At 42.2% G+C, this 18,444-nt stretch overlaps 2 protein-coding genes across 3 annotated transcripts in view; both read left to right on the top strand.

The window, feature by feature from the left end:
* LOC126039555 (dehydrogenase/reductase SDR family member 9-like) overlaps window positions 1–4,699 on the top strand; it is a 38,002-nt gene extending 33,303 nt beyond the window's left edge. For both annotated transcript variants that reach the window (XM_049802876.1, XM_049802867.1), the window contains exons 3-5: window positions 1,379–1,637; window positions 2,690–2,853; window positions 3,724–4,699. In XM_049802876.1, the coding sequence (XP_049658833.1) occupies window positions 1,379–1,637; window positions 2,690–2,853; window positions 3,724–3,950 (650 nt within the window). In that variant the 3' untranslated portion in view covers window positions 3,951–4,699. The remainder of the gene's footprint in view (window positions 1–1,378; window positions 1,638–2,689; window positions 2,854–3,723) is intronic.
* A 3,531-nt stretch (window positions 4,700–8,230) lies between these two features.
* Window positions 8,231–18,177, top strand: LOC126042908 (retinol dehydrogenase 7-like). Its single transcript, XM_049810672.1, has 5 exons — window positions 8,231–8,266; window positions 12,544–12,874; window positions 15,053–15,311; window positions 16,556–16,719; window positions 17,538–18,177. The coding sequence occupies exons 1-5, from the start codon at window positions 8,252–8,254 to the stop codon at window positions 17,786–17,788; spliced, it is 1,020 nt and encodes a 339-aa protein (XP_049666629.1). The 5' UTR covers window positions 8,231–8,251; the 3' UTR covers window positions 17,789–18,177.
* Window positions 18,178–18,444: the final 267 nt, after the last annotated feature.

The following is an 18,444-nucleotide window of genomic DNA, read 5'->3' as shown; positions in this document are numbered from 1 at the left end:
ACCTTCGTTGGGACTGTTTGCACTCACATGCTTATCTGGGTTATGGCACGAGTGCTCAGCACCTCCCATGCTGTTACCCAGCTAGGGAACAAATTAAATAAATTCCACTTAACAAGTTTAAAGGGTTTTTATTTTAAGAATTGAATACATATAATAAATGATCTGTAAGTAATCGATCAATCTATCAGAGGCAAAAATTACATATGAACTTTATTGAATATATCCAAATATATTTTGGAATATTGCTTGCAGACCATCTGAAAAATAGAAAAATCCCATATCTCTGACCCAGCAAGTTGTGCAGTACAAGATGCTGCTGCTGTTACTGATGCTAACTGGTTTCAGTAAAAGTGGTATTGCAGTAGTTTACAAAGGCCCAAGATCCTATGGGTTGCATTCTGCTAACTTTGAGTCTTAAATCTGGTCTATTATGATGTGCCATAGTACCAATTATACTTCATGCTAAATTCCAATCTCCATTCAACCTTTCATCTCTTCATAAAATTGCTTTTAACTTGCCAAATTGCTTTTATTTGAAACTGTGCTTGGTTTCAGGCCAAAAGTGATTTTTTTCCCCAAGAAAAACTATGAGTGAGATCAGACCAGCAAAAGTATTCATTCACACAACTCTAACAGCTGATACAAGAGAAGAACTGGTTTTACATTTCTGTATTTTCCCCTCCCACTTCTGAGGGCTCAGAAATGTTTTTTCAAATCAATCTAGTGGTTTTTCCTCGCCTCCACTTCATTTTTTGGAGCCGGCTGTTCATTTAAAAAAAAAAACAACCAGTCCTTCCCATTTCCAGCTGGGGCATGTCAGTCAATGTGAGGCATAAGTTCTCTGCTACAACAAAAATGTCAGTGGGGATAAAAAGAATAGCAAAAGCCTTCCCTGTCACACAGTTCCCATCTTGTTTTCAAACCTTTGAGAAGGATTTAAAAATTTTTTTTGTTATCAAGAGCTGTTCTTTATTGTCCTGGCACCTCACCCATCTCAGAACCAGGGCACACTTACCTGTGTCTCAGGACAATCTACCTGTACCGATATAGTTGGTACCTGTCACCCAATATAGTTGCTCTTTGCCATACCTGGTCTTTGCCTACTGCCCTTTCCCCCACAAAAAGCCAACATCACCCCCTGCCCAAAATGCTGTGGCAGGGGGAAGACTACGCAAAGGGTGATGGAAAGCATGGTGATAAAACCTGGACACTGAGAATAAGGCTGAATACTGCAGGACATACTCAGGCAATTCCTCCAAATCTGTATTGCCTTCCTGGTGCCCCACTGATTTTCTGTGAAGTCTCACCCACTTCAATTAATCTGACACATTAGATGAAAATTTGCTTCCTGACTTTCTTCTTCTTTTTTTCCCTACAGGTCTTTGGGGACTTGTCAATAATGCTGGGATTATGGGGATATCAGCTCCTACAGACTGGCTGGATATTGAGCACTTTAGAGAACCAATTGAAGTTAATTTAATTGGACTCATAAATGTTACAATAAATATGCTTCCCTTGATAAAAAAAGCAAAGGGAAGGATAGTAAATGTATCCAGTGTTGGAGGTCGCCTAGCATTCAGTGGTGGAGGCTATTTTGCTTCAAAGTTTGGGGTAGAAGGATTTAATGACAGCTTAAGGTATAACACTCACTATGAGGAAAGACCACTCTGTTTTTTTCCTAAGGCTCATATACTAACTAAAAACTGGCACATGCAGACTGGGAGCTGATTTACAATCCTGGCACTTGGTATAAAATTGAAAAACATTAGACACTTTGGACTAATTCTTCTGAAAAGTTCTTTTGCTCAACACAAATTATGCCACTTCTGAAATGGTACAAAGCCTATTGGGAGTGCAAGCTGTCCTCAAGTACTATTGCAGTGTAGTTGGTACTCCTACAGATTCACAACTAGCCTACCTTAGTGTGCACAGAGGCCTTATTGCAGAGGAAGCTCCACTCAGGGGAACTGAGAAGTCTTTGCAATATGAACCTAATTCTCCTAGTTGAAAAGTACACTTAGAAACTTCCAGCAGCCACCCATCCAGAAAAAATACATACCATGAGTTATCGTACGATAGTAACTTTCGTCTAAGCTTTCTTCTCCATAGTGTCTTCTCTATTATCCTGATCATTAGAGAGATCTAGAGAACGTAGCAAACTAATCCTGGGGACCACCATGGCTTCCTCTTGTAACACAGACAGGGAGCTATTTGTGTGCCTAAATATACAGTGCCATTTTAGATACTGGGACACCCACACAGGGCTGACAGATATGAGGTGGGGCCAGAAGGAACTGTACCAATCTGGAGCATAAGCCAGAGGTTGAGAAGGATTTCCTAAGACATGTAAAATGGCTCTAACCACTTGCATTTAGGCAGCCAGGCAGTCTTACAGACAAATCAGATAACTAATGAGCTACTGCAAGGTGAACTAGGATGGGAAATACACTCTGCCAGCTACTGCACAGTCACTGCCCATGCGTGTTCTCACTCTGTGAAGCAAGTGTGAGAGTTCATCCCTCTTTCATTTAGGGATAACAAGTTGAAAGTTCACAACCATGAACAAACCTTCACAGTATTTGTGTGCTGGTGTGCCATGTAAAGACAGAAATAAAAGTGTTAGTACAGCAAAAAGTCCCAAAGTATTAATAATGTGTGATGCGATTAAATTGTTGGGCTGTCTTTACAGGAGAGATATGAAAGCCTTTGGAGTTAAGGTTTGTTGCATTCAACCTGGACTGTTCAAAACAGCATTATCCAATCCAACAAAAATTATGAAAGAGAAGGAGGTTATTTGGAATAAGCTTCCCCCTGATATTAAAATGCAATATGGAGAGGACTATTTTCAGAAAGGTGAGGCAATTTCCAGACATTTGTATCAAAAGAAGCAATGCATTTCTTGCTGAGAAAGCTTTGCAAAGTAGCTTTATATCTTCTAATCATTCTGACTTTTTGGAAAGACTGTGATGGGAAAAGTTACTTTTCAAATGCATCTGCATCAAAATATGACTATCTGCACAAAAGACTTGTTCTGGGAAGCTTTAGTCAAATCTCAGTTGATGATTAATTATTCGTGTTGGCATGAAGCTTTTGAGCAAACTCCCAAACAGAAAAAAATTTATCTGATGATGTAATCAACGTGCTCGATGTGTTTTTCTGTCATTATTGTTTATTTGTTTAGTAATCAAATAGGGATCAATTCCCTTTGCTTCTGCTGTCCCCAGTCGTGATGAAGTCACTCAGGACCTGTCTGACAGACACTTGCTAAGCCTGCTTGAACAGGGGCTGCTTGTCTTTCGATCCTTGGACTTTCTTGTCCCTCAAAGTTTTTCTTTATAATTGTGTTTCACGACTTTCCACAAAGCAGTTTCCTCATTACAAGAGACTCATTTACAACTGCAGCACTTCAGTTTCCCTTTGCCTCTTATATAGTTATGTTTATTCTGAGCTACTGTCAATGCTGATCCCCTATCCTCAGACCATACAGGCCCAGTTTTGCCATGACTGTTCCACAATTAAGGGTAACTAGGCTGTTCTTGGGGTCAAGGATATCACAAGGTCATTACGGGCAGGGACTTGGTCCTCAGAAACTGCTACAAATTCTTGTGTAGGGAGAAAGAATACCAGTTCCTCAGTGAAATTGTACAGATCAGTGCAGGGGAAGAGTTAAAAGTCACCTTGCCTGGCTGTCACTAAATGATCTTCTTCTTTTGAGCTTTACAGATGCAGCAAAGAAACAAAAGCTGTCCAAGATGTGTCTTAACGAGGACATTTCACCGGTTGTTCAGTGCATGGAGCATGCCCTAACCAGCCTCCATCCACATGCCCATTACATTGTTGGGCAGGATGCCAAGTTGTTTTGGAATCCCCTCTCAAGAATGCCAGCAATCATACAAGACTTCCTACTGCTGCAGAACAGAGTAGAGCTTGCAGTTTCCCATGCAAAGTAAATATTTACCAATACATATACCCCATCACAGACAAGGCTAATTCTATAAGATCTGTCCTTTATATTGGCATGATACAAACTATGTATGAAATACACACACATTCTTTATAAACATAAGAGATATATCTATTCCTCCAATATGTGCTACTAGTAAAAAAAAAAAAATATTTCATTTTTAACATGTAAACCAGAAAGAACAAAAGAACTATTAAAACTTTCAGAAATGACTAAGATTTTTCAGTTCCTTCACCTTTAAGGTGCTCTGTTTGAGAACCCTTGGAGGCTCCAGTTTTCACAAAGATCTGTAAGAAAAATATCCCAGGAAAATGGGGAATGTGGCTTTAAGTGCTGACAGCAGGAAGAGTTCGGTCATCTCAGGCAGAGGAGGGAATGGAAACAGGGCCGTCCTCTGGGAGAAGTGAACTCTTGCAATATAAACTAGGAAGGAGGGCAGAAAATCCTCTTCCTCATGCTGCTTTCTTCAGCAGCCAACCATATTCAGTTCTGAGGCCAAGGAAACTGTGGTTGCCTTTCCTTGGCACAGTCCTAACTGGAAAGAGAGCAAAATAAATTGCCCAAGTCAATGAACTGGTTGGGATTCACACCCCTTCCTGCTTACAGGATTTTGCAAGACTTAGGTGAGGCATTTTCCTATTCAGCATGCTAAATCTTGAGGATCTCTAAAATCCAACTCCACCTCTCTGTTGTAAAGGATCCATAGCTACAAATGTAGCCTGTGGATCCAGTTACAAGGGCCTAATACCTGCAATTAAAGTAGTGAAGAGCTGAGGCTGGTTTTTTATTAAAAAAAAAAAAAAAGAAAAATTGTGAGCTTGCAAGATGTCAAGTCTGGGAGCTATTTCTTGGCATAAAAATAATAGCCCTGTGTTTTGTGAGATGCTGAGTAATTCCTGTGGAGAGGTGCTGCTCTTGCTCAATTCCTGACACAAGTACCTGTTAAGACCCAGCTCCACTGGAATTAATCATGGCAAAGTGCTTGAGACCTGCAGAGACCCCACGTCAAGTCTGTAACTGTGCATTGCTCAAGAAGCCATTTCCCACTGCCATGGAAACTACTCGGAGATGAAACAAATGCTTTCCTCATGCTGGTGAATTTGCTGTGACATGATTGGAGTAAAGAGCAGGTTACCCAGTGGCTATACAAATAGTGCTAGTTTTCAATTTAGTTTTTATGGCGCTTGCAAAACAGCAATTCTACTTTTCTCGGTGCAGCTTATGCTTAGGCTTTAGTGGGGTCATTTAATTTATGTCTCAGTTACCTGAAAAAGTTACTCCTTCTAGAGCAGGTTTGAGGTGAATACCTCTCAACTGGCTACTCTTACTGAGGTATTGATGGCATTGCTGTAGTAAATTTTACTTTGAAACCAACTTTCTGTCAATAAAAGTGACAGAAAACCTGTTTTTATTTGTTTAACATTTAATCCAAAGGCTTCTGTGTGGCTGTCTGGTGAGCTAGTAGCTTCCCTGTCCCAATCTGCATGAGCTGTTAGCTTTCCAGGCAAGAGAACAGTCCATCCCAGTCAGTGAAATTCTTGGCCCCTGCAGAGCAGGCAGCATCAGGCCCTAGGGATGTGAATCTTGTCCTCTGAAGTTAGCAGACAGCCCTAGTGTCATTTCACACAGAGCCTTTCTAGAAGCGAAAGTGGGGGTTTTTTCCCCCACCAAGATTACTCAGCCAAAAGTGATTAAGGAAACAGAGAATGTATGAAATGACACCACCTGTTCTGGTCTTTATCTTTAGAAATTACAGTTTGGCTGGTTTAATTCAGTCCCTGTCAGACCACAAGTATACTGTCAACTGCTGTTGAGACCCCAGCACTGTGAAGGTTAACATTTAAAGGGCAGTACAAACAGAATTTGGGACAGGACACAGTAGCTGTAAATATATTATTTACATTAGAAATGCAGGAAAAATAACAGCTGCTCAATGTATTAATTCTCACTGTATGAAGGGCCAGATTCTGCTGGCATTTTCTCTCCCAGAACCAGATGCCTCGTTTACTCAAGTGCTAGCAAAAAAAGCCAGCAACCTCTGGAAATGAACAAACCACAGTGTGCTCTGCTATGGCTATCAAAACCTGTCCTGCTCACAAGACTGTATGAGGCAGGTGAATATTTAGACACATGTTTTTAGGGACTAGAAGGGACTTGTTCAGGAGAAGACCCATGACTTCCACAAAGTCAAAAGGTCCTGGGGGACTGCACCCACAGCACCTGGCTTCAGTTAGCTTGTTAGAGCCAGCACACAAAGGTGTGCTTGAAAACCCTCGCTTGTCCAGCAGGGATAACGTTAGCTTTTTGCTTTTCACTTGACTACCAAATTTCCTTCCCCAGTGTTATGCTTCAAGCAGGGTAATTTTTCCACATCCTTTCTAGGACTCGGGGATCTCATTATGAAATACACCTAAGGAGTCAATGGGAAATCAGACAATTGCTGCTTTCTGCAGATGAAAGACTGTCTCATGCCAAGCTCTCTAACGGAAAGCTACATATGGAGCTCACACTTTGCTTATATGGTTTCTCTTTTGTTAAGCTCCCTCACATGCTGTGCTCTGAGCAAGTTGGAGGATCCTCTGTGAGAAAGGGAACTTACTGGAAAAATTCCCCATTTCGATGTTTTCTGAGATGCTAAACGGGATCTATTCAGCTTTTTGAAATTATTTTCTACAGTTCAAAAGCAGTTTGCTGAGAAAAAGAATCAGCAGTAGAGAAACTATTCTTACGGTTTTCTCTCATACAGTTGTGTGGCAAAGGATTGCTACCTACAATAGCAGGACTCCTGGCCTGACACTGCTGGAGAATGTTCCCCTGTAACAGGCTTTGCATGCTGGTGGAGTGCTGTTTTGTGGTCATTTCCACCATGTTGCAGAGCCTGTCATTTGAATCGGGCCAGACAGGACTAGGCAGACCCAGCGGGCACATCTGCCAGGCTTGTGCTGCTGAGGAAATCTCTGCCAGCCACCTGGTGACTCCCCAAGTCTCCGGCAAGCTGCACGCATCTCCTGAGTGCCCTGAGAGTGCTGAAAGCGCAATAATAACCAATGCCACAGCTCAGGCTGGTGTGGCACTCAGAGTGGCAAAAGAAGCAAGAATTTCCAGGCCCGAGCCAAAATGAGCAGGGAGAGAAACTGGAGGGGGAAGAGCTGCCCCCCAAGGAGAGGATGAACTAACAACTCTGCAGCTCCCGGCAGGGAGCAGCTGGACAGGAGTCACCAGCCAGTCCGGGACGGGCTGCCATTGCCATGGTCCGCTCAACTGAACAGGACCAGATCACTTCCAGCTCCATGCTACCACCTCGCTTGGTTTCCCCAGTTTTAATTTCCTTCTCATTCAGTTAGTTTCAAATCAGTTTTCATAAAAAGCTTATTGATTCATTCTGTTGTTGAGAACGGTCTTTGCCCAAGCCTCCTCGCTTCCTGCAGCACCCGGCACCGCATAGTGCTGTGAATGGGGAGGCGTGAAGAGTAGGGAAAAGGAGTTCTGCTTACATGTTTAAGCAGTAGCGCTCAGAGCTGGATCAGAGGTGCCCAGCAGACTCTGGGCCAGGGAGCAAACCAGCAGCCTAGCAGTCATATAGTAGAGTCTTTTCCATGCAAACTGTAGAGCTTTGTTTGCAAAGTTTGTAGAATTTGAGCTTTTATTTGAAAATCATTGCTTAGTTACTCAGGCAGTTGATTTGTTTCTAGGATCAAAAAGCTGCCCCTAGCCTAGAAAAAATAATTTCATCCCTGAAAGTTTTCGCACATAAGGATGTATCTTAGATTAAGTCATATCAATAATAACTTGCTCACGTGCAGGAGAAAAGGTGGAGGTCTGAACCAAGCTCTGTTAAATCAATGGAAAGACTCCTGCTGGTTTCAAGACAAAGCACAGATCAGTCTCTCCTGGCTGAGCAGATTAGTTCTCCCTAATGAGTCTTGACAGTCCCCCAGGCTCTGTAGGTAACTATATATAGCCAGCAATGTTTATACAACATAGGTAGGATAGGCAGGCATGGGGCATATACAGAAGATTAATATCAAGTAAGTCCCTAAGGTAGAAGCATCACAGCACAAGTCATTATCAACAGCAGGGAGAGGTGCCACGCTTGTCAGCCAATGTATAGCGATCAGAAAGCACCACCAGGCACAAAATTTACAGCGAGATATTTTTGGAAACTATCACCATGTGGTTCTTGGTGCACAAGCTTATGAGTTTGATGGGCTGCTTCTATGTTCTGACACTGGAAATAACTGGTGAAGACAACTTGTGAACACCTGGAGGTATAGACTGAGCTTGCAGATGTCTCCCCGGAATGTGAGTAATGGCACAAAACCAGAGCTCCTGTCTATCATTATAGTGAGCAGTACCCATTATATGCATTTGCAGAATAGCTAAGAGAACAAATTAAGCACTTGGTTTTGAGTGCACAGATGAGAGAACATGCAGTTCCTTCCTTTCGAGAGTAATTTTAACAATTGCTGCTTATCTAAGCACCTACAGGGTCTGAATAAACTGCTAACTCAGAAATGTTCTTCCCAACATCTGGAATCTTTCTCTAATCCTTTATTTTCAATTACTGGATCAGTTGCCTAAGATTTTACAGGGGTTTATTTTCCTGGGTCTTTTACCGGTGTTGTGGTAAAAATCTGAAGTGCAAGCTATGAAAGAAAAGATACAATCATGCTGAGAAAGAAATCACCCCCATTGTACCAGACTACATTCATGTCCTGCAAAATGCTGACTGGGAGGCTTTGGAGATGTATTTCTTTTAAGGTGACATGTTAATGAAGATCTTAAGTTACCTGTTGACCACCAAACTGAATTATCACACTGACATTTTTACACAGCATATGAAAAAGCACTCCTTTTCCATGAAATAAAAGTGCAAAGCCCTGCATGTGCGGGAATAGCTCACCTAAGAGTGGTAGATGTAATGTGTTTGTGCCTGCATATTTGTTCAATCTGTTAACTGAAGACCAGGGGGGTTGTAGGTCTGGCAGGATGACCAATTATTAAAGTTTGTACTTCCTAGACTCTGGAGAGCTGTTGGGTGATCTGTCAGAGCATTGTCTGATATATCTAAACCTTCTACTGAGTGCTACATGAGTGCTGTTTCTGAAGAACCCCAGTCCGTAAATTTCCCCTTGGCAGTTCTTCCTCAGCATGCCTGGCAGGTCACTCTAACACACTGCAGAGCACTGACTTTTGGAGGTTTGCACTGACAGCACAGTGGCAGACGAAGAAATCCAAAGCACACCCAGACCCCAAACTTCACCGCAACCTGACGTTCTTTGGCACAACTACCAAAGCAAACTTGCTGTGGGAGTAAAACAATAACACCTCCCTTCAATATGGTCTATGTCCTTCTGTTCCCTGTAGTGCAGGGAAGCAGAGGGATGCTGTATTTTGCAGTTGTCTAAGGATCTTAAAGGGGTTTCAGTGTAGAATTGCTGCTTTTCTCTAAAATCGATTGCTTTTAAAATGGCACTTGCCTAGGCATAAGAAGCCAGGCTCTATCCCAAGAGTTCTCAATTTGCCAGGCAAATATCAAAGTTTTAATGGAAAGTAGAATTTGCCTTTAGCTATTTACTGGCTACATTAGTAATCAGAATTCAATATTTATGAAGATATATCAATACTCTTGAAATATCATGCTGACATTTTCTCTGGAAACACTCTTTGCCACTCCAGGCAGCTATTTCAAGATCAATATGCCCCGGAAGACAAGTGGCTTTTTTAGTGCTCCACAATTATTAAACAAGAAATATTTTGCATAACATCATTGTACATTTACAGAACTAGACAATTTTCTTGGAAGAAAACTTTAACTGAGACTATTTCCTTTGATTCTGACCCCAGACCCCTTCCAGCAGCAATGACATCATCTAGCACAATAAATACTGCCAGAAGACTCCAGCAGAGCAAAACCCACCATGGTGCTCAGCACCGAATGTCCATCTGTTACCAGAGAAGGAGCACTGGTACTCGCGGGGAACTAGGTGGTTAGGGATTACAGCCTTAGGAACACTGGCCCAGGGCTGACAGGGGAGAGGGGAGCAGCCGAGGCTCCACAGAGAGTGCTGCCGTGTCACCTGTTGCCCCTAGAGCCCCTTGTCTTACAGCGCTTCTGTGCCAATTATTGCTACCTAAACACAGGGACTAACGCTAACCAGAGCTGTCCCAGGTGTTTCTCTTACAGGATCCAAGTAGGCATGCTGGCCAGACACTCCAGGACTTCTCCACAGAGCCCAGTTTCAAATTTAATTTGCTTTCCAGTAGTGCAAGCTGACCGTCCACTGTTTCCTTCCTACAGCACAGCCAAGGAAGGAAGGAAGGTGTGATTTACAGCTCCTGTTTCCAATTAGGTTAATCTTTTCCCCAAATCTCTAATTATTTCATTTAATTTTGAATTGGGAAAAAAGGTTAATTGAGTCCTAAAATGATATAGAACAGCACTAGCTTGATGAGTAACTTGCTGAGATTTATTGGCAGGGGGTTACAAGAGCCTGCTGGTAGCAACTCCTGTGTCTCTGTGTCTAGCTCAGCTCCAAATTCTAAATCGGCAATCAAAGGCAATGTCATTGCCTGGCACATCATTGCAAATGGACTGGGGGTATCTATGATGGGCTGCTGCAACATCCTGTGTTCAGACTTTATTTTACAGCACAGAAATCTCAATTAGCCCGAGTTCTTTCACACAGTTGTAGTGGCACTTTGTCACAGGGCACACTCTGTAAGCCCTCTCAGAAAATAAATGTCACCAACTCAGTGAAACATCACAAAGATGATTCCAAAGTGCACACATTCAGGAACGCTGCAATCCTTGTGAGACTTAACGGGGACATTTACAGCAAAGAAAATGCCAGGTATCTAAGTGAAGTACCCAAACTAGAGGGCCAATTACATCAGCCTCAAAACAACAGTAAGATGGGCTGCTAAAATAACCAGTGGAGCCCACGGACCAACCTAACACCCCAGAAATTCAGTGGGAGCCTCCCTGTAGACTGCAGTGGAAGGAGAAGCAAACTCTTATCTCTATACATTTGCTTAAAATCAGAGAGTGTTCAGAAGTCCATGCTGATGACTACTGAGACACCCAACTATGTAAAATAGGATCATTAAGGGGCAATGAATGTTGTCACTTGTAGTCATTTATCAGCTATGTGACTGATTTAATTATTTAATGAGAGTCCAACATTCATTCACTATCAGATTCTGAGATTCCTTCCATTCCTACTTGGTGAGGTGGCAGCAAAATTTAGAATCCGAATAAATCCAAATCACTCCATGAACTCAGTAGGAACAAGAACACCAGACAGGCTCTAGCAACCAGGCCTAATACATTGGGCTTCCTTTAATATTCATGTCTTAAGGTAGCAAGGATGTTACACAAAAATCAGCTAAATGAATGCTTAACTTCAGACAGCTATGAGTTAGAGAAGAAAGACCTCTTCCTCTTTGAGTACTTTCGGGATGTAAAAGTAATCACAAATTCTTTTTTTTTTTAAACTATTATTTCTTTCTTTGAATACAATCACATTTTAAAGGCCAGATGTCTGCACCTCTACACATATGCAGGTAACTAGAGCCTAGGTGCCTGCTTAGCACCTGTAAAAAAGTTTCTTTTTATCAGAATGTCTGGAAATGCTTACCAGCCTTCCCATAAATATTGTCTTTAATGAATTATTTTGGTTTAATGCTTCCACAAAACAAAAATACAAATAGAAAAGCACTAACCAGTCATGAAGACTTTAGATGTCAACAACTGTATTTGACATTTATGAAAAAGTTTTGGAATAAGCAAAGAGTATCCTCCCCACCAGAGTTAGGAAACCTTGTGCTCCCTCAGTGCTTTTTTTTTTTTTTTTTGAAGGCAACATCTCCATGCATTTCCCCATTTCTTTACATAAACACACTTCCTGTATAATGTATTCTACTGTGCTGTGTATCAGTGCTAAACAGGCAATGAGGAAGGAGACAGAAGACTCAGGCACTGCCCCAAAGTCTACCTTGTCTAAGGGCACCCACCATCACAGAGCACGAGTCACATACCAGATTAGTCATCAGACCCACCACTACAGTTTAGGCTTTTCTGGTTGTTCTTGGGGTCACTCTGTTTCTGTGCTACAGATTAGAAGAGCAGCCTGGGTGGCATCATACAGGTGGTCAAGGAGAGTCATCCTTCTTCCCAGAGGAATTCTTCTCTCCAGTACTAGCACAAATAATCACCAACGTCCACAAAAAAAAACCCAGACGCTACTGTGAGAACTGATGCTGTCATTCCTTTCAGCCTGAAACATCCTGAAAGGACAGGGCTGACTAGAAAGATTGGACAGCAAAGCTTGAAAACAGTGGAAATCTCTTGAAAAGGAAGGTAGGGAAGGTTTTGTCAAGGCACATATTATTCATGGATCGGGATCACATTGTGCCAGAGCTTCTACCCCTGCTCTCCCCTAACTTACAGTGAGCTGGAAGGGCTGCAACGAGAAGAAACAAAGCCCCTTACGGGAATTGTGTCTGAGGAAGTTGGGGGATTGGCTGAGCACATTTGCTTCATTGCACTTCTAGATCATTAACTTATTTGCTTGTAGGTCTCACTTTCAGACTCACTGCACGTAGCAATTTTGGCTTCCATACTTTGTCTTGTCATTTACTGGCTCATCAGAGACAGTCAAAGAGTGAGAAACCTGAGTGGAAAGCATGTCTTCATAACAAGCTGTGACACTGGACTTGGAAACTCACTGGCTAAATGGCTTGACAAAAAGGGATTTTGTGTCATTGCTGCATGTGCCACAGAAAAAGGAAGACTAGAGCTACAGTCCTGCTCCTCACTCTCACTGAAGACAGTGAACCTGAACTTAGCTGACTCCAACAGCATTGCCAGGGCTGTGGTGTTTGTGAGCGAAGAGACAGCTGGCAAGGGTAAGTGGCAAGGTAATTTCCTAGGAAAATGATTCAATGCAACCAAGTCTGGTCTAGCTAAAAGTTCTGGTGCCTCTCCACTCTCCAAAGAGGCATTTTTCATCTTACTGATGAAACGCATTCAGCCCTCAGTTCTGTCATTTCCCAGTTTGAAGAGATTCTCTCCAGCAATACTTTTGGACTTCCCCTCGCTTTTACCAACAGGGTGCCTAAAAATCCAATTGCTCTGTCTATTAAAACCAGATCATTCCCAGGTGTGTTTTTCAGACTCTTTTTGGTGCAGTTGAAGAATCTCAGTCAGGGGAAGGTGCTAACTGGTACCAGAAGGAACTTTATTGACAATAAAACCAGTCCACCCAATTAATAACAGCTGGTGCAGGGCTCCTTCAGCCCTCCTGTAGTAAGCAGAAGAGTGTTTTTGCATGGCTGAGTAAGCCCAATTTTTGCAATGTACGCAACAATTGCACTGACTGCAACAGTTAAACACTTGCCCTTTCAGCCAGTTTTCTTAGAGTTGTTACATAGGTAGCTCTCACTACTGCTATCATACCCCACTGAGCACTTGTCTAAAAGAGGAAGAGTTTGTCCTTGGTGTCATGGTTTAAACCCAGGCAGCAACTAAGCACCATGCAGCCACTTGCTCACCCCCCGTCCAGTGGGATGGGGGAGAGAATCGGAAAAAAAGGTAAAACTCGTGGGCTGAGATAAAGACAGTTTAATAGGACAAAAAAGAAAGGGAAAACAATAATAATGATAAAAGAATATTCAAACCAAGTGACGCACAATGCAATTGCTCACCACCCGCTGACTGATGCCCAGCCAGTCCCCCAGCAGTGGGCCGCCAACCCCCAGCCAACTCCTTCCCGTTTTATTGTTCAGCATGACATCACATGGTATGGAATATTCCTTTGGCCAGTTTGGCTCAGCAGTCCTGGCTGTGTCCCCTCCCAACTTCTTGTGCTCCTCCAGCCTTCTCGCTGGCAGGGCAGTGTGAGAAGCTGAAAAGTCATTCACTTAGTGTAGGCACTGCTCAGCAACAACTAAAACGTCAGTGGGTTATCAACATTATTCTCATCCAAAATCCAAAACACAGCACTATACCAGCTACTAGGGATTAATTCTATCCAGCCGACACCAGGACACTTGGATACCTACGAGTGGAGTTAAAAAACAAGACTTAAGTGTTGATTTTGGCAAAGGGTAGTAAAAAGATCTGTGTGGTAAATTTATTCAACTGTGACAATACATGTTTCTTTCTCAGCACCATTAGCTCAGACTAGACACTGTTAAGGGCCACCAAAGGGGATTGCAGCACTGCAACTACCAGCTATAACACGCAGTTATACCAAATATTCAATAGGCTTGTTAATTAACTAGCTAAAACAGCAAAACACATACCTTCTACCAGTAGGACTTTCTCCTCAAAGCTTGTAAAACACTGTTGGCCTCATCATGAGCGTTCCAGACCATTCTTGAATGCAGTGATTGAGGGCAAGGACAACATAATTATTAGCACTTACCTCCTCTGGCAGGCCCCTGCTTCCAGCTTGTGGAAAGCCACACGTTCTTGGTCAGTGTAACCACTGCTGTCACCTCAATCTGAGAAACTCTTTACAGAGGCTGAGTGCTGGACTTTCGGCCTCTCCCTTCAGGCACAGGCTGTCCTCAGCAAACTCTTGGAAGTGTCACTATTTATCTAAAGTTCCTCAAGTCATTTACAAGGTAGTAAAGCGGCATTATCAATACAGAGGGTTAAGCTAATATTTTCAGAAGCATTGACTAATGCTGCATGTCTGGTTCAGAACTTTAGACCCCAACCCAGAAAAGTCAGTCTCTCCACTTTTATGTAGACTATTTGATTTTCACAAGAATGTAAGTGTGTATTAGGAGCCCACATACTTGAGCAGTTCTGGATAATAAAGCCCAGTATGGTGGCCCATATCTCCAACCAAAATAGTTTTCCTTTAATACTTTACCCATGCTCTTTTAGAGTCATTGCCTAAGGCCTTCAGCAAATTTTGCCAGGTGTACAGAGTAGAACATACAAGCAAACCCCAGACAACTGAACTCCTCTCACTGAAGTTTTTGCAGACTGTGCTTAGTTCCTAATGCTACATATGAAACTCTAGGGTAAGATATTACCACATACTGAAATAAATGGGTTTGTAATCCTCTTAGGGCTTTTTGGCTTGGTGACCAACGCTGAAGAAACAGCACCTATAGCACCCACTGACTGGCTGAGGATTGAAGACTTCCACTCAGTGCTGGATGTTAGTCTGCTGGGATTGATTGAAATCACACTCAAGCTTTTGCCACTTCTGAAAAAAGCTGAGGGAAGAGTAGTCAATCTAATTAACGCCAAAGGCCTCATGGCTTTTGTAGGGGGTGGCTACACACTGTCCAAATGGGGCATGGAAGCTTTCTCTGACATGTTACGGTGAGTAGCTAGAAATACATGCATGGATCCAAGAACAGATTCCAGATGTGCTGAGGAAGGGTGACTCTATGTTTGCCCCTCTTGTTTTCTCTCTGGAAATATTGCCTAAAGGGGGAAAGGAAAATAAGAGGATGTTGGTCACTTGTTTGGGATTTCAATCTTCTGTACTATGAACAGACTCACCAGGAAACTGCAGTGGGAAAAATTTTCATATCCTGGACAAATGGCTAGCATGCAGCTTTTGGGCATGTGAATCCACTACATACACAAAATGTAAATCATCAGTATAGCCTGGTCAGACACCCAGGGTTTCCCGGGCAAGTTGTACTCAGATGTACTTGCCTATTTACAACCCGTTTTATTTTGCTCTAATACTCCAAAACAATCCGAGCTAGGCAATTCCAGGCAGCAACCACATTACCAAAGGTACTCGTAACTTCAGAAAATTAAGCTGCACAACCTTCACTGAAGCCAGTTGTGTTGTACTGCCTTGAGAAGGCTAAGGCCCAGCCCGGCGAGTCAAGTCTTCACAAGGACTAGGAAAGTTGGTTCCAAACCATTATGAATGCTCATATAAAGAAATTATATGCCCCAAGGAAATATAATGGCTATTGTATACATGGTCCATTCCTTTGCACACTTTGGAATGTAGTGGCCTGGGTCTCTTGACCTGCTCAGCAAAACAAAGAGGCCATTTCCATCCCAAAGGAGTTGCATTGCAACTCAAAATTACATAGAGGGAACCAGGCTACCAGAAAACACACTAACCTTTAATCTCTTCACCATCACCATTTAACCGTACAATGGAGAATAAAGTTCTAATCCAATTGAAAGGTTTTGCTCACTTCTACTTTTTCCCAGGCACTTTAATAATCTGTTCCTGCTGAAACAATGCAACACAGCATTTGAAATAGTCAAAAGTTTTAGTTTGATAATACATGGCTAAGACACAGCTGGCTGCTGCATCCTTTGCATCAGTCCAACATAAACCACACAGAAAGCTGTGAATCTAACTGACACTACTTTTTTTCCCTCAGAGTTAATTGCCTGCTGTGCTTTTACAGGACAGGTACATCGCTATGAAGCTAATTTGAACATCTCAAAATCATTCTGACATTTGAAGATAAGAATCAAAGTCTTAAATATTCATTTATGTGACAGACTTTCAACTTACTTATATTTAATGGTTATGCCATTATTGGGTGGTCAAGGATGGTGACTGGGGTTTTTTTTTTTCCTTTTAGGATAGAGATGCAGCATTTTGGAGTGAAAGTAAGCATTGTTGAGCATGGTTTCTTTAAGGCAGGTGTAGTTAATTCAGATGTCATCGAGAAATACCTCTCAAGACTTTGGAACAGACTGAGTCCTGAGATCAGGGACTCCTACGGAGAAAAGTACTTTGTTGAATGTAAGTAGAAAAGGGACTGTATGAAAGCTCAGGGGGATATTATCAACATAAAGGGGAGAACCAGGCTTTTTTCAGTGGTGCCCAGGGACAGGACCTGAGGCAATGGGCACACAGTGAAACACAGGATGTTCCTGCTGAACATCAGGAAACACATTTTTACTGTAAGGGTGACTAAGCACTGGCACAGGTTGCCCAGGGATGTTGTGGAGTCTCCGTCCTTGGAGATATTGAAAAGCCATGTGGACATGGTCCTGGGCAACCCGGTATAGGTGATCCATCTTGAGCAGGGGGGGTTGGACCAGAGGTCCCTTCCAACCTCAACCAATCTGTGGTTCCGTGAACGTTTGCTGGGCTTCATTAACATTTGTTAAGAACCCATGGCTGACTGTTCTGGACTACGTGTATCTTAGATGAGGCCTGTGCTATTAGTTCCCATATAAGATCAGTGAGATGTGATGTCATGCTACCATCCTTAGTCCCTCTATACTTAGAGGCAGAATGCCCAGGGGGAATGAATTGCTATGACCATATGCTAAGTTTATGGCTTACTGATATCTGAAAAGTTGTGCTGTGTCATGCTGCACTTACTGTAGGGAACATCTCGCTCACAATATGGGCCAGGGAGGTTTCTGTTTACCAGGCTTTTGTGTGTCCTGCAGCCTTTCTGGTCTCTGCTCTGCTGTAGCTATACTGCTCTCAGTACTTGAGCCAGTAGTTTAAAGCAAGCCTGAAGCTGTGGCCAAACCTTTGAATATAAAGAATAATCTTGCAGAGCATGTTGCATATAAATGCTCTCAGGCTTATTTTCTTCTTTGCAGATATAAAAGCTCAAAGATCATCAGTGAAAAGACTGTGTGACTCTGATATTTCTAAGGTCATAAAATGCATGGAACATGCCCTGATAGCAAAGTACCCCAGGACACGATACGGAGCTGGACAGGATGCAAAGTTCTTTTGGCTATTTCTCTCCTATGCCCCAAGCTGTTTATCTGACATGCTGCTGCGTATGATGTTTCCAGCTCCAGCAGCTAGTGGAAGATCAGTTCCTGGAGTTCTAATTAACATTTAGTATTAAACCAGTATCAGCTCTGCAGAAACAAATATTAATCCTGTCAAAACCAGACGTCCTCTTCTTTACCAGTTAACTAGACTGCTTAAATTCCTTTCAGAAGACACTTTTTCCACCCCTCAACCCTCCTTACCTGGAATTTCTGAGTTTGCAGATAGGCTTGTAGTAAATCCAGCATGTTTTTGAAGGTCTTTTTTTTTTATGCTCAGAAATGATACCTCTATAGGAGCTGCATTCATAAGTTATTCAGCTACAAACCTAGTTAATACTACTCACCCAATAAAAAATTTTTAAATAAGGAAAAATAAAATCACTAAAAGAATCAGTTTTTCAAGTAGACTTCATCAACATATAGACTGCTAGTGAACTTGAAATAAAATGATGGCCTTTCAGAACCTTACAGAATGGATTTAGTCAGATTTAGACATCTATTTCACGGGCGGTTTGTTCATGGTCATGTTCAGCAGTTGCTAAACTTCACAAGCTTCTGAACACAAGACACAAAATCAAATAATAAAAAAGCCCAGCTATTGCAACATATTAAAAAAATTACAATTGCAGTATTTGACCACATCTAATCGCCTAACTATTCAACTGTGTAGAGATAAAACACAAGCTATTTTACAGATATGCAATTACAGGGAAAATCAAAACTA

The sequence above is a fragment of the Accipiter gentilis genome, chromosome 1 (assembly GCF_929443795.1).
Source record: "Accipiter gentilis chromosome 1, bAccGen1.1, whole genome shotgun sequence".
Lineage (NCBI taxonomy): Eukaryota > Metazoa > Chordata > Aves > Accipitriformes > Accipitridae > Astur > Astur gentilis.
Note: the sequence above shows the minus strand (reverse complement) of the source record. Positions and strands in the feature narration are given on the sequence as shown.